Source organism: Crocodylus siamensis, chromosome 1 (genome assembly GCF_052110815.1).
Source record: "Crocodylus siamensis isolate JL-2025a chromosome 1, ASM5211081v1, whole genome shotgun sequence".
Lineage (NCBI taxonomy): Eukaryota > Metazoa > Chordata > Crocodylia > Crocodylidae > Crocodylus > Crocodylus siamensis.
Genome location: NC_143395.1, coordinates 421,969,867 through 421,983,258, shown reverse-complemented (window position 1 = coordinate 421,983,258; position 13,392 = coordinate 421,969,867). Strand labels below are relative to the sequence as shown.

At 48.8% G+C, this 13,392-nt stretch overlaps 1 protein-coding gene across 2 annotated transcripts; it reads right to left on the bottom strand.

Moving 5' to 3' along the window:
- LOC149875605 (olfactory receptor 52K2-like) lies at positions 1-6,073 on the bottom strand. 2 transcript variants are annotated; one of them, XM_090031796.1, is made up of 3 exons: positions 6,061-6,073; positions 3,721-3,739; positions 1-937 (listed from the first exon to the last, which is right to left on the bottom strand). In XM_090031796.1, the coding sequence occupies exons 1-3, from the start codon at positions 6,071-6,073 to the stop codon at positions 1-3; spliced, it is 969 nt and encodes a 322-aa protein (XP_089887922.1). The 2 variants fall into 2 exon arrangements, with proteins under 2 accessions (XP_089887922.1, XP_089887923.1); XM_090031797.1 differs by lacking the exons at positions 3,721-3,739; positions 6,061-6,073 and having other exon boundaries at positions 1-945.
- Positions 6,074-13,392: the final 7,319 nt, after the last annotated feature.

Genomic DNA, 13,392 nt, shown 5'->3' with positions numbered 1-13,392 from the left:
TCAGCTCCATGGCCGACAGCACAGCTGAACCACTTTGTCACGGATTTGCTTCATCTTCATGCCATAGATGATAGGGTTGAACATGGGTGGTATCAGGAGGTAAAGATCAGCCATCAAGACCTGGACATGGGGTGGGATGTCCTGCCCATACCTCTCGATGTACATGGAGAGCAGCCCTGGGATGTAGAACAGAGATATGACACAGACATGCGAACCACAGGTGCTGAAGGTCTTGCGGCGTGCCTCGGCAGAGGAGAGGCCTAGCACGGCTTTGAGAATCAACCCATAGGACAGGGCAATGAGCAGGGAGTCAACACCACCGACATAGGTGGAGACCGAAATGCTGTAAGTGGTGCTGAATGCCGTGTCCCCACAGGCCAACTTAATCACTGCCATGTGCTCACAATAGGAGTGGGAGATCACTGCATCCTGGCAGAATGTGAAGCCCCGGATGATGCAGGTCAGTGGGGTCATGAGTGCCAGACCTCTTCCCAGCATCACCAGCCCAATGGCAACAATGACTGGGCTGGTGAGGATGACCCTGTACCTCAGAGGGTGGCATATGGCCACATAGCGGTCAAATGCCATGGCGACCAGCAAGCCTGACTCCATCACTGAGAAGGCATGGACAAAGTACATCTGGACCAGGCAAGCATCCACGCTGATGGCTGTGGAGTGGAACCAGAAGATGCCCAGCATATTGGGAGTGATGGAGGTGGACATCACCAGGTCAACGAGAGTCAACATGGACAGGAAGAGGTACATGGGCAGGTGGAGGCTGGGCTCTGTCTTGATCACCCACAGGAGAGTGCAGTTCCCCACCAGCGTGACCAGGTACATGAAGCAGAAGGGGATGGAGATCCAAACATGCAGGGCTTCCAGCCCTGGGATACCAACCAGGTGCAGTTCTGACAGCGTGATGTTGGTGTGGTTGGAACTGGGCATAGTGGGAAGCCAGCACCCATCAGCCAAGGCTGCTCTCTCTGCATTGAGACATACAAATGATAGAACTTGCAAGGTTGAAACTGTATTCCAGGTCTAAGGGTGAATGATCCATCCATCCAGCCAGCCAGCCAGCTGCATTGCCACCCACTCATCCACTCACCCATTCATCCACCCATCCAATCCACATGAGCAAGGCGTCACTTCCACCCACATAGGTGGAGATTGCGATTCTGTCAGACCCTTGCAGATTGGCTGAAGGGTTGCACTCAGAGGGTGGTGGTGGATGGGTCATATTCAACCTGGGGAGAAGTGGGCAGCGGAGTCCCCCAGGGCTCGGTCCTTGGGCCCGTGTTGTTCAATCTCTTTATCAGTGATTTGGATGATGGGGTGAAAAGCACCCTGTTTAAATTCACTGATGATACCAAAATTTGGGGTGACATGAACACACTAGTAAGGAGGGAAAGATTGCAGCAAGACCTAGATAGATTACAGGGGTGGGCTAGCAAAAACAGGATACGTTTCAACACTGACAAGTGCAGGGTGCTGCACTTGGGCAGTCATAAACAGCAGCACATTTATAGAATGGGAAACTCTCTTCTTGAGAGCACGGAGGCAGAAAGGGATCTCGGAGTCATTATTGACTCCTGGATGAACATAGGCCGACAATGCAAGGTCACAGTGGGCAGAGCTGACCGCACCTTGTCGTGCATCCACAGATGCATCTCTAGCAGGGACAAGAAGGTGATCCTCCCCCTCTATACAACACTGGTCAGGCTGCAGCTGGAGTACTGTGTCAAGTTCTGTGCACCCCACTTCAGGAGGGACGTGGACAACATGGAGAGGGTCCAGAGGAGGCCACCCACATGATCCAGGGACTACAGGGCAGACCCTACAATGAGAGACTGTGGGACCTGAACCTGTTCAGCCTTCACAAGAAAAGGCTGAGGGGGGACCTGGTGACCGTCTATAAACTCACTAGGGGGGACCAGAAGGGTTTGGGAGAGACCTTGTTTCCCCTAGCACCCCCCTCCCCATTACAAGGAATAATGGCCACAAGTTGTTGGAGAGGAGGTTTAGATTAGACATCCGTAAGAACTACTTCACTGTCAGGGTGGCTAGGAGCTGGAACCGACTTCCAAGGGAAGTTGTGCTGGCTCCTGCCCTGGGGGTATTTAAGAGGAGGCTTGATGCCTACCTAGCTGGGATCATTTAAGCCCAGTTTTTTCTCCTGCCCTGGCAGGGGGTCAGACTTGAAGATCTACAAGGTCCCTTCCGACCCGACTTCTATGATTCTATGATTCTATGATGCTGAAAGCCATGTCCCTGCAGGTCAGTTTGATCACTACCACATGCAGCAATAACCCTTCCATCCACTTTCCCTTTTTTCTCTCTTCCCATCTCCATACATCTTTTACACACACAGAAACACACACACACCCATAGGACTCTGAGGGACTCCATGGATCATCAGATCCAACCCCCTGTTAACATAGCCAACCACATCATTTTGCTAAGCTAAATAAGCCAATACCATTTGGTCTTCTGGAAAATAGATGCTTTCTTCTTCTGCTTATTCTAGTTGCCCTTGCTGCCCTTCTTTTTACCTTAATTCACCTGTTTTAAGCATAGGCATCAGCACTGGCACAAGGCAGAGGCAGTAAGCAGGGAGAGGAAATATTCAGAGCTTAGCAAGGAGAATCAGCTGACAAGGGCACGACAGCATTATTTTCCTATGTACATGTTGAAAACACACACCTGCAAAGCATCAAGCTGCTCTGCCCAGAAGCTCAGTACAACGTCTCTTCTATTTACAGTGCCATCTCAGTGAATGATAGACCTGGATCAATGCCTCTGATTTACTCCATACCCCCCTGTGCACACACAACTCACCTAGCCCCAGACTCTGCAGAGGTGGCCCTGACTGGCGCTTCTTCTCCCCTGGTTCTGAACCTAGAGGTGGGCTCATTGCCCATGCATCTCCAATCTGCATGGCAAGGCACTGTGCAAGCATTTATAACTCATGATGACACAGTCCCCAAGGCATTCCTCAACTAGAGGAGAGCAACAAAGGCATAGACACACACGCATCTGTGCATACACACATACACAAAAGGGGACAAACTTTTTCAGGACAGGCTTAACACTCAGTTAAGTAAGTGTCTGTTGATTACAGGCCAGATCCTGCTTTTCCCCTTCCCACTCTTCTCATCAAAATTGCAGGTCTTAGATGAAATAAAGGTCCATCCCCAACCAATGATACATTCTTCCCTACCTAACCTACACTAAACTCTTCTGTTTTTACTTTTGGTCAAACTCCAAGGTTTATGATTGAAAACACCCATGTATCACCCAAGAAAGAGACTATCTTTGGCCAGTAGGGAGGCAGGATATCTATTTCAGGTCCCATAGCCTCTCATAGGACCTGCTCTGCTGCCTCCGACCATGCATGTGGCCCTCCTCTGGACCCTCTCAATGCTGGGCACATCCCTCCTGGAGTGTGGTGCCCAGAACTGGACGCAGTACTCCAGCTGTGGCCTGACCAGTGCTGCACAAAGGGGGAGGATCACCTCCTTGGCTCTGCTTGTGATGCATCTGTGGATACATGACAAGGTGCAGCTGGCCTTCCTGACCGCATCCCCACACTGCCGGCCCATGTTCATCTTGGAGTCAATGATAACTCCAAGATCCTTTTCTGCCTCTGTACTGACAAGAGGGGAGTTCCCCAGTCTGTAGGTATGGTGCTGGTTGTTTCTCCCCAGGTGCATCACTTTGCACTTGTCGATGTTGAATCCCACTCTATTCTCGTCCACCCACCCCTGTAACCTGTCTAGGTCCTATTGTAGCCTATTTCTCCCTTCTAGCATGCCCACATCCCCCCACTTCTTAATGTCATCAGCAAATTTAAACAGGGTGCTTTTTACCCCTTCGTCCAAGTCGCTGATAAAAATGTTGAACAGTGCAGGCCCAAGGACCGAGCCCTGGGGGACCCCACTGCCCACATCCCTCCAGGCCAAAAATGACCCGTCCACCACTACTCTCTGGGTGTGGCCCTCCAGCCAGTTGGCGACCCAGTTGACTGTGTTGGTGTTGACACCACAGTCCCCCAGTTTCTTAATGAGAACAGGGTGAGAGACAGTGACAAAAGCCTTCCGGAAGTCCAGGAAGACTATGTCCACTGCTCCCCTTGCGTCTAATGATCTGGTGATCTGATGATAGAAGGCCACCAGGTTGGTCTGACAAGACCTGCCACTGATGAACCCATGTTGGTTTCCCCTAAGCATGACCTCCCCAGCTGGCCCCTTGTGGACGTGTGCCAGAATAATTTTCTCAAACAGCTTGCCCACGATCAAGGTAAGACTAACTGGCCTATAGTTTCCCAGGTCCTCCTTCTTCCCCTTTTTGAAGATGGGAATCACGTTGGCCCTCTTCCAGTCCTCTGACACCACACCAGAGCACCACGAGTGCTCGTACAGCAGTGCCAGGGGTCCTGCAATGACCTCAGCCAATTCCTTTAGTACTCTAAAGTGGAGATCATCTGGACCAGCTGACTTGAATACATCCAGTCCCTCCAGAAGTTCCCTAAGTAGTTCCTCACTAACCCTTGGCCCAGGTATACCTCCCCTGGGGCCTGAGGGGGGCCCAGCAGGGGGGTGACTGTTCCGGTCCCTGCTTAGGAAAATGGAGCCAAAGAAATCATTAAATATGTTGGCTTTGTTGTCTGGTGTGATGACCAAATTTCCTAACATGTCCTGCAGGGGCCCCACATTACCCAGAACCTTCTTTTTACCCCCGATGTATTTAAAGAAGGACTTCTTGTTGTCCTCAATCTGGGAAGTTAGCCCCAGTTCCATCTCTGCCTTGGCCTTCCTGACTGCCCCCTACATCCCCGAGCAACTGCAGTATAGCCATCCCTGGTGATGGTCCCTCCCTTCCATTGGATGTACGCCTCCCTTTTAGCTAGGAGACATTCCTGGATGCTTTTAGTGAGCCATGGGGGCTTGTGTGCCCTCCTGCTCCCTTTGATCTTCCATCACTCTAGCCCGAGCTACCCTGGTTCTGGTGGGCACCTTCTGCCACTCCTCTGTCTTTCCTGGGTGGCCTGTATGCAGGAAAACTGGTTCTGCACTGAACAGAAATAGGTGTCAATCTCATCCTCTGCAGCCCTGATCCCCCATAGCCTGCTTACCTCAGCCTTCAGCTCCCCCACCTGCACCTCCTGTGCCCGAATTTGGGCACAGGAGGGGCAGGTGAGGGAGCCACAAGACCCCTCTCCCACCACTGGCCTCTGGGTCCCTGCCAGGCCACCCCCACAGACAGGGGGGCAGGGGGCCACGGACCCCACCATGAGTTCCATCTAGGTTGAGGCCTCAGAGGAGCTCAAGTTAGGTGGCACCACTGGGGTGAGACCCCTAGCAACTGTGCTCTGCACCCTTACCATATCCATGGAGCTGTGCATCTCCCTCTCTCTCTTGCTGGAGGCTCCTTTTGGTTACTGCTGCATACCCACCTTGCACAAATGCCAGTACAAATGCCAGAACACCCTTACAGAGTGTGCCTGTTTGCACACTTTGTTTGCACGTGGCTTGGGAGTGCGACTCCCTGCCAGCTCAGTTAAGAGGCATCCAGGGGCCTCCCCCTCTGGATCCTCTATAGCTGTTCCACCTTCCCTGCCCCACTTACCTTTCAAGGATCTGCCACCACTGCCTCTGCCTTTGTCACCTGTGGTGAGTATAGGGGAAACATGTGTGCTGGAAGCATGTGTGCCCACTCTGGACTCTTGCCCCTCCACAGCATCACCCACAAGGCAGTGGGGGCTGAGGCTTTCTCATGCCCCATACTCACCTTTCACCAAGGAGGTACTGGTGTGGCATTTCCTGAGGACTGCCCGACTACCAGCAGCCCCACCACACCATCCAACCCCAGCAGGGTGTAGCTTTAGGTCATTACCCAGGCACAATGCAAACCTAGCTGACCTGCTCTTATTCCCCAACTGGGCTCCTGGATGTTGTACCCAAGCTGTTCTCTCCCCTGGGCTTCTCCACATCCTTCCTGAAGTGCAGTGCCCAGAACTGGACCCAGTACTCCAGCTGCAGTCTCACTTAGGCCAAGTAGAACAGGAGGATGACATCCTTAGCCTTGCTTGAGATGCATTGATAGATGCATGCTAGTGTTTTGTTCGGTCTGTGATGCACTCTGCATCACACTGGTGGCTTATGTTCATTCTGTGGTCTATCACAACCTTCATGGTTTCTTTCAGTTGTGGTGCTGGCAAGTGTAGTACTGCTAAGTCTGTATGTGTGTTGCAGATTATTTCTCCCCAGATGTAGCACTTTACTTTTCTCCATGTTAAACATAATCAGGATTTGACCTTTTCCACCTTGCAAGTCTATCCAAGTCAGCCTGTTTCATCAGCCTGTCCTCAAGCATGACCATGCTCCCCCATAATTTGGTGTTATCCATGAACTTTACCAGTTTGCTTTTAACGGCTGAAAACAAATAATTGATGGACATGTTGAAAAGGGGAAGACCAGGACCAATGAATACAAACTCCTGGAGAGCTGCTTCAGGCTGAATACCAGGAAAAATGACAGAACAAGGAGCAATGGGCTCAAGTTGCAGCAAGGGGAGTTGAGGTTGGATATTAGGAAAATCTTTCTCCCAAGAAGGGTAGTAAAGCACTAGAACAGGCTACCCAGAGAGGTGATAGAAGCTGCATCCTTCAAAGTGTTGAAGACCCAGGTGGACAAAGCCTTGGCTGGGATGATGTAGTTGGGGTTGGTCCTGCTTTGAGCAGGGAGTTTGACTAGATGTGACTTCCTGAGGTCCCTTCAACCCTCATTTTCTAGGTTTCTATGATTGTCAGGGGCTCTGTTCCTTCATGTGCAAGAGACAACACCAGGGCTTACAAGAAACTGAGATGGGTTATTTCAGGCTTGCTCTGGAAAGAAAACTGATTCACTTCAGGAGCCCTTTTGCCCAGCAGAGTCTCAAAAGTTTCTAACTGAAACACAGCCCTCAGTTCCCATTGGCACTTCATACCTGATGGGCACAACTGACAGGAGAAACCTGTGGCAGAAGGCCACCTTTGTTTCTCCCCCAAAAAGCTCTGCTCTGTGACAATTTGGTAAGGATGGGCCCAGCAGAGGGCACACACCTTTACCCTATCTCTCTGGGTAGCCTGAGCTGGATACATTCCTGAGTGAGGAGGGAAGACTGCTCCCTCTGCCTACGTGACAGGTATCAGCTACCTGGGTGAGGGGTATCTACCTGGTGGGCTAGAGTCTGCCTAGCAACTAGTGATGTATTTCAAATTGGTTGGCCGACAGCCAACAGGTTCTGGCCTCCATTGGACCAGGTAAATGAGGTCAGAAGGGCTATATAAGTTAAGGACTGCACAAAAGGAGGGGAAGCAGCTATGAGGGAGACTCAGAGAGAGAGGAGCTGTACTCTCTGAAACTTGCTCTCTCTCTCTCCCAAACTCATGATCAAGGAACAGCGGGCCTCCAAAGCTACCCGGCCATGGGAGTTTGCTCTCTGGGATTTCTCTGACATCGCTCTACCCTTTACCCTATTCTAACCCTACCCTCTGTAACCAATAAAGTTCTCCTTTGTACCTAGTGTGGGAGACTTATTGGAAGTGGATCTAGATTATGCCTTAGGGTCCCCTTGGTTCGGCTGACTAAGGGAGACCACTACTTGAGCTTATGACTGAGGGAAGCATCCCAACTTCTTGAAGTGAATCAAGTACCCTTAAGAACTACTAGGCCTGTGTTTCCCAGGGTGCGAAGAGCCAGAATCAGTCCAGAGCCCTGGGTGGTGGCAGTGGAACCCCCAGGCTAACAAGTGTGCTCCAGGAAAGGGGTCGACCAGACGTGAGGTGCCCCCAAGGAGGCACTCAGAGTCTGGAATGTGATCAGGCACAGTGAGGTAGGTGGCTCAACACAAGAGCACCCCCTACTGGCCCACCACAAAACCTACTGCATGTTCCAGGTTGGGGCCCAGCTGAATGCCTTGGGCAGTACTTAGGAGACAGTTTCAAATTCCAGGCTGAGAGCAATATCAATAGTCCCATGCACTTCGGCTCAGGCAGTAAAGGCAACCAGGCCTAGAGAGATGAGACCAGATGAAAATGTTGCCCTGTGGGGTCAGACCAACTCCCAAAATTGATTTGCTAGACAGGAGGGTGCAGTGTACAATTGCACATCACAAACACAGAAATCAATTAGGTACATATACACACACACACAGTCAATTACCAGCCTAAGCAAATGCACACCTGTCACCAGTTCAAACACCTACACACACTATACAGACCAAAAATTAGACCAGAATCAATTATCAATACCTGCACACCCAATACACACACGGATCACTAATTCATATATCATGCACACAATGACATATATGAACATCAGTTCACATACATATCACTCACCTACATGTACACACAGGTGAGTTCCTAACTCTGGTGTTGTGTTATGATGTGTATGTATGTATGTGCTTGGTGTACTTGGGATACCTGGGGAAAGGTTAAGGTAAGAAAGTGGAAGTGGAAGTGTTGGGAGTAAAAGCTACTGGGACCGGGGTTAGAACTGGTAGACTAGAAAGAGCTGGGCTGAAGAACTGAGGCTTGGGGGTTACTTTAGGTTATTTGACTTAATTGATTAAAGGACAATGCCCAAAGCCAGCAGAACAGGGAAGAGATGCCGGAGAGAAGCTGGCCCGGAGGCTGGGACCAAAGCCAGAGCTACAGGGGAGCCAAAAGGTAAGCAGGGAAAGGGAAACTGGGACAGAGCATGCAGGGGAGCTAGACTAGGTGTAGAGGAAGCTGAGGGCTGGCTTCAGGAACCAAGGGTGCTGGAGAGGGACTGCCAGGGAGTTCAGGAAGCTACCGGGAGAGGGGCTGCCAGTGCCAGAAGCTGGAGAAGGGCTCCGGCTGCCTGAGAACCTGCAGGGCAGCCTGAAGGAGCTGCGGGGAAGTTAGTGGAAGGCCAAAGGACTGGGGGTGACAGGAAAGGTTAAAACAGAAGGCAGAGAGAGACACTGGGAGTGGGGAGAGGCAGCAGGAGGCAGAAATGAGTGGGGCTGAGAGGCTAAAAGTAGCAGGAGAGCTGTGGAAAGACACGGGAAAAAGGCAGTGGACAGCAGAAATGGGGCCAGGAGGCTAGAAGTGGCAGAAATGGTGTGAAGGGCTATGGAAAGACATGGGAAGAAGGCAGTGGATGGCGGGAATGGGACTGAGAGATGGCAGAAAGTAACAGGGCCAAGAGGCTGCATCAGGGGAACAGAGAAGGGACAGAGAGGAGGCAAAAAGGGGTGTGAGCGGGGCTGACAGATGGCAGAAAGCAACGGGGCCAAGAGGCTGCAGCAGGGGAATGGAGAAGGGACAGAGAGGAGCTGAGTGGTGGCAGGGAAAAGTGGGAGGAAGCTGAGAGAGAGACAGAGACTGTAATTTAAGATGGGGAAGGGACCGGTGCGCAGTAAAATACAACCCAACTTGGGGTTACAAATGACAGTGGTTTTATTGAACAGGGGAGATGGTGACACAATATCTTATTGGTTCCATTGTGCATGTGCACACACACACACACACACACACAATGGCAGCAGGGGTTATGGAGGCTTGGTATAAGGGCTGAAGTCTGGGAGGAGAGAGAGAGAGAGTCCAAATTGGAGGAGGAAATGTGCAGGTGATATCTACCTATCCCAGACTGAAAGTTGGTCCTCGATGGCCAGTTGGGGGTCTCCTTCAGCTCAGTGTTATCCAGAGGGGGTTACCAGCAGGGCGTCTGGGGTGGATAGGCAGCGTGACGTGGAGCTGGTCTGGTTCAGATAGAAATGGCGTTCCCACTAGGTCTGTCTTCACTGCCCTTTTTTATAGGGAAAGACCTTGTATGACCCTAATGACAGGAGGCATGCCCAGGCAAGGGTCAGCCCCTGGTGTACTCAGCATGTGTGCTCCTTGCAGGGATGTGCAGTTTTGGATGCCTGTAATGGTGGGGTACAATGGTAGAGTTGCTGGTTCTGCAGGGTCTTTTGTCTTTCAAATGCTGGGTTCTTGTCTCTGTTCCTGGCTGAGATCCGTGGTTCCTGGATGAATCAATGTGAGGTGATGGTCCAGTCATTACAGGCCATTCAATAAAGGCCTGCTACCATTGGATTTCAATCATTCCCAGTCACTCCCATTCATCCGGGAACCGATTGACATGGGAGGGGTACATCAGTCACACAGTTACAACACAGGGGATGCCCAGGCAGAGAATATAAGGTAGAGGCTTAACATACAAAATGGAAACTTGACATTACTTTGGTTCACTTACAAACACAGGCCTAAACCATACAATATCCATATGAAACAATAAAAAATCAATACAAAAATGATAATAATGCAATATACAACAGTAAAAATCAATACAAACCTAACAAAACATTATTTACAATATAAATACCTAATACTACTAATAACTACTTATAAGGGATAGAGAGGTCAGAAAGAAAGTTAGAAATGGATAGGGAAGGGGAGGGAATGCATTTAAAAAAAAAAGAAAAACTGGGAGGTTTTGAGATAAGAGGGTGAACTTCCTCTTTGCATCTCTACAAGCTGGTGGCTTATATTGTTCAGAGCATTACAGAGCAGAAGCAGGTAGGTATGAATTAATCTGGGGCTCTTGTCATCCACCCCTCAGTCCTCCAGACCATGGTACTGGTTTTTTGCAGAGACAGCCCTCACCAGGGACTCCCAGCTGGTGGGGACATCCCAGGGGAGCTCACTGGCTTGATTTATAAAGTCTCCTGCAAGGCTGGTCTGCTATATCAAGAGAGAGACACAGACGCCATTCAAAGCTAACGCCCTCAGAGACCGAAGGAAAGCCAGTGCAGAGAGCTGCAAGGTCAGTGACTGCATGGGGTGGTTTAAGCAGATCATTGCAAAGGGTTGTATTTTGGGAGGAATTAGCATCAGGCTAAAACAAGCAATGCCATTTATAGCTTTGCTGGAAAATTAAAACACACAAAAAATCATTGTTTCCTCAAAAGCTGCAGTGAAAGCTTCCCCCAACCCCCCATGAAAAATTCCATGGAAAAAAAAACCCTCCGTTTTCAAAATCTATCTCAGTTAACTGTTTGATTTCAGTTAAAAAGCCACAGCTAATAACTATAAAAAAAAGAACATTTTTTAAATCACATTTGACATTTAAACTGAAAAAAATACTCCTGCGTTGCATCAAAATTTGGAGCAGGATGGGGATTTTCTGCACAAATGTTCACGTTGGCTGAAAGGACATTTTTTGTTGTGGAAAAAAATGTTTTGAAAAGAAATTCACCAGTTGTACTCACAACATATGGAAAAAGTGCTGGCTGCCCTGGGAGAAATGCTATCAAAGATGACTCATATGAGATCTAAAATAAATGGTCTAGTTAAGAGAAGACTTGAAAAATAGCGAAGAACTAGTATTAAATTATGTAACTTGAAATTAAAATAAAGTTTTCATAATTAAGGGAACCAAACTACCAAGATTAGAAAAGCATTATAATGATGATGATCATTATCTGATAGCCCCCAAAACAAAGCAGAACAATGTTAACTAAAAAAACCCAACACAATAAATGCTCCTCTAAGCACATAGGGCTGAATGGAAGAGGGTTGTTACAACATCTACAGTGTCCCAATGCTTGCAGAGGCCTCAGGGGTGACTTGACTTGCCTTGGCTTGACTTGACTTGGAGCAGTGTCAACATACCATGAAGTGTGAAAAGTCGGAGACTCTAAATCTCCCAGGCGTTTGTCTACTGGCAACGTATTGTACATGTGGAATGTACTGATACTATGGTGATGAGCTTCAAGGTCATAAAATCATAGAAAACAAGGGGTGGAAGGGACCTCAGGAGGTCTCATCTAGTCCAACCCTTTACTCAAAGCAGGGCCAGCCACAACTACATCATCCCACCCAAAGCTTTGTCTAGCCAAGTCTTAAACACCTCCAAGGATGGAGATTCCCCCACTTCTCTGGGTAGCCTCACGCAGTGCACTACTACCCTCCTAGTCAGAAAGTTCTTCCTAATATCTAACCTAAACCAATGATGGATGGATGGATGGATGGATGGATGGATGGATGGATGGATGGAAAAATATTCTGGGGATGGATGGATGGACAGATGGATGGATGGACATACACATGTTCTGGAGATGGATGGATGGATGGATGGATGGATGGATGGATGGATGGAAAAATATTCTGGGGATGGATGGATGGACAGATGGATGGATGGATGGATGAAAAAATATTCTGGGGATGGATGGATGGACAGATGGATGGATGGACATACACATGTTCTGGAGATGGATGGATGGATGGATGGATGGATGGATGGATGGATGGATGGATGGAAAAATATTCTGGGGATGGATGGATGGACAGATGGATGGATGGACATACACATGTTCTGGAGATGGATGGATGGATGGATGGATGGATGGAAAAATATTCTGGGGATGGATGGACAGATGGATGGATGGATGGATGAACATACACATGTTCTGGAGATGGATGGATGGATGGATGGATGGATGGATGGAAAAATATTCTGGGGATGGATGGATGGGCAGATGGATGGATGGATGGATGAATGGACATACACATGTTCTGGAGATGGATGGATGGATGGATGGATGGACATACACATGTTCTGGGGATGGATGGATGGATGGACGTACACATATTCTGGGGATGGATGGATGGACGGATGGATGGACATACACATGTTCTAGGGATGGATGGATGGATTTTATTCCTCTGTACCAATACTAGGAGTGTGGGTGATCAGAAAGAAGTCTAGAAATTCTCATAATGAGTTAAAAATTAGCAAGACTAATATTCCTGAAACTAGGTGGAATTAATCTTCCTGTAATTTAGAAGCAGTCATTAAAACCAGTTTAAAACTAGTAGACGGGTGGAGGAGACACTGATTGGAATAAAGTTGATACTATTCACTACAGAATTAAAGGACAGGAGGTCACATTCATGCCAATTAATGCAGTTTTTTAGGAGATAAATCCTGTCAAACAAACCTTGATTCATTCAAATGAACAGTATAAGTAGACTTTTGGCTCTGCTGCATAGCATTCTGATTACAGCAGGCACTATATAAGCATCTGCTAAATGGTTTAGGACGTGGCTAATTAGAACAAATCTCCAAAAGTAGTTGGAAATGTGCAAGTCTCTATCGGGATTTCACATGCTGGGTTCCCATCTAGGATGAGGCTTATCCTAAGTTTTTATCAGCGACCTGGCAGCAAATATAAAAGCACTACTGGAAAAATTTGCAGGTATTAAACAGAATTGGCAGAGGGACAAACAACCATGAGGACAAGGGAGACCTACAGGGTGATCTGGATCTCTTGGTGACTGGCTAATTCAGAAAAATGCAAGGTCCTGCACGTAGGAACAGG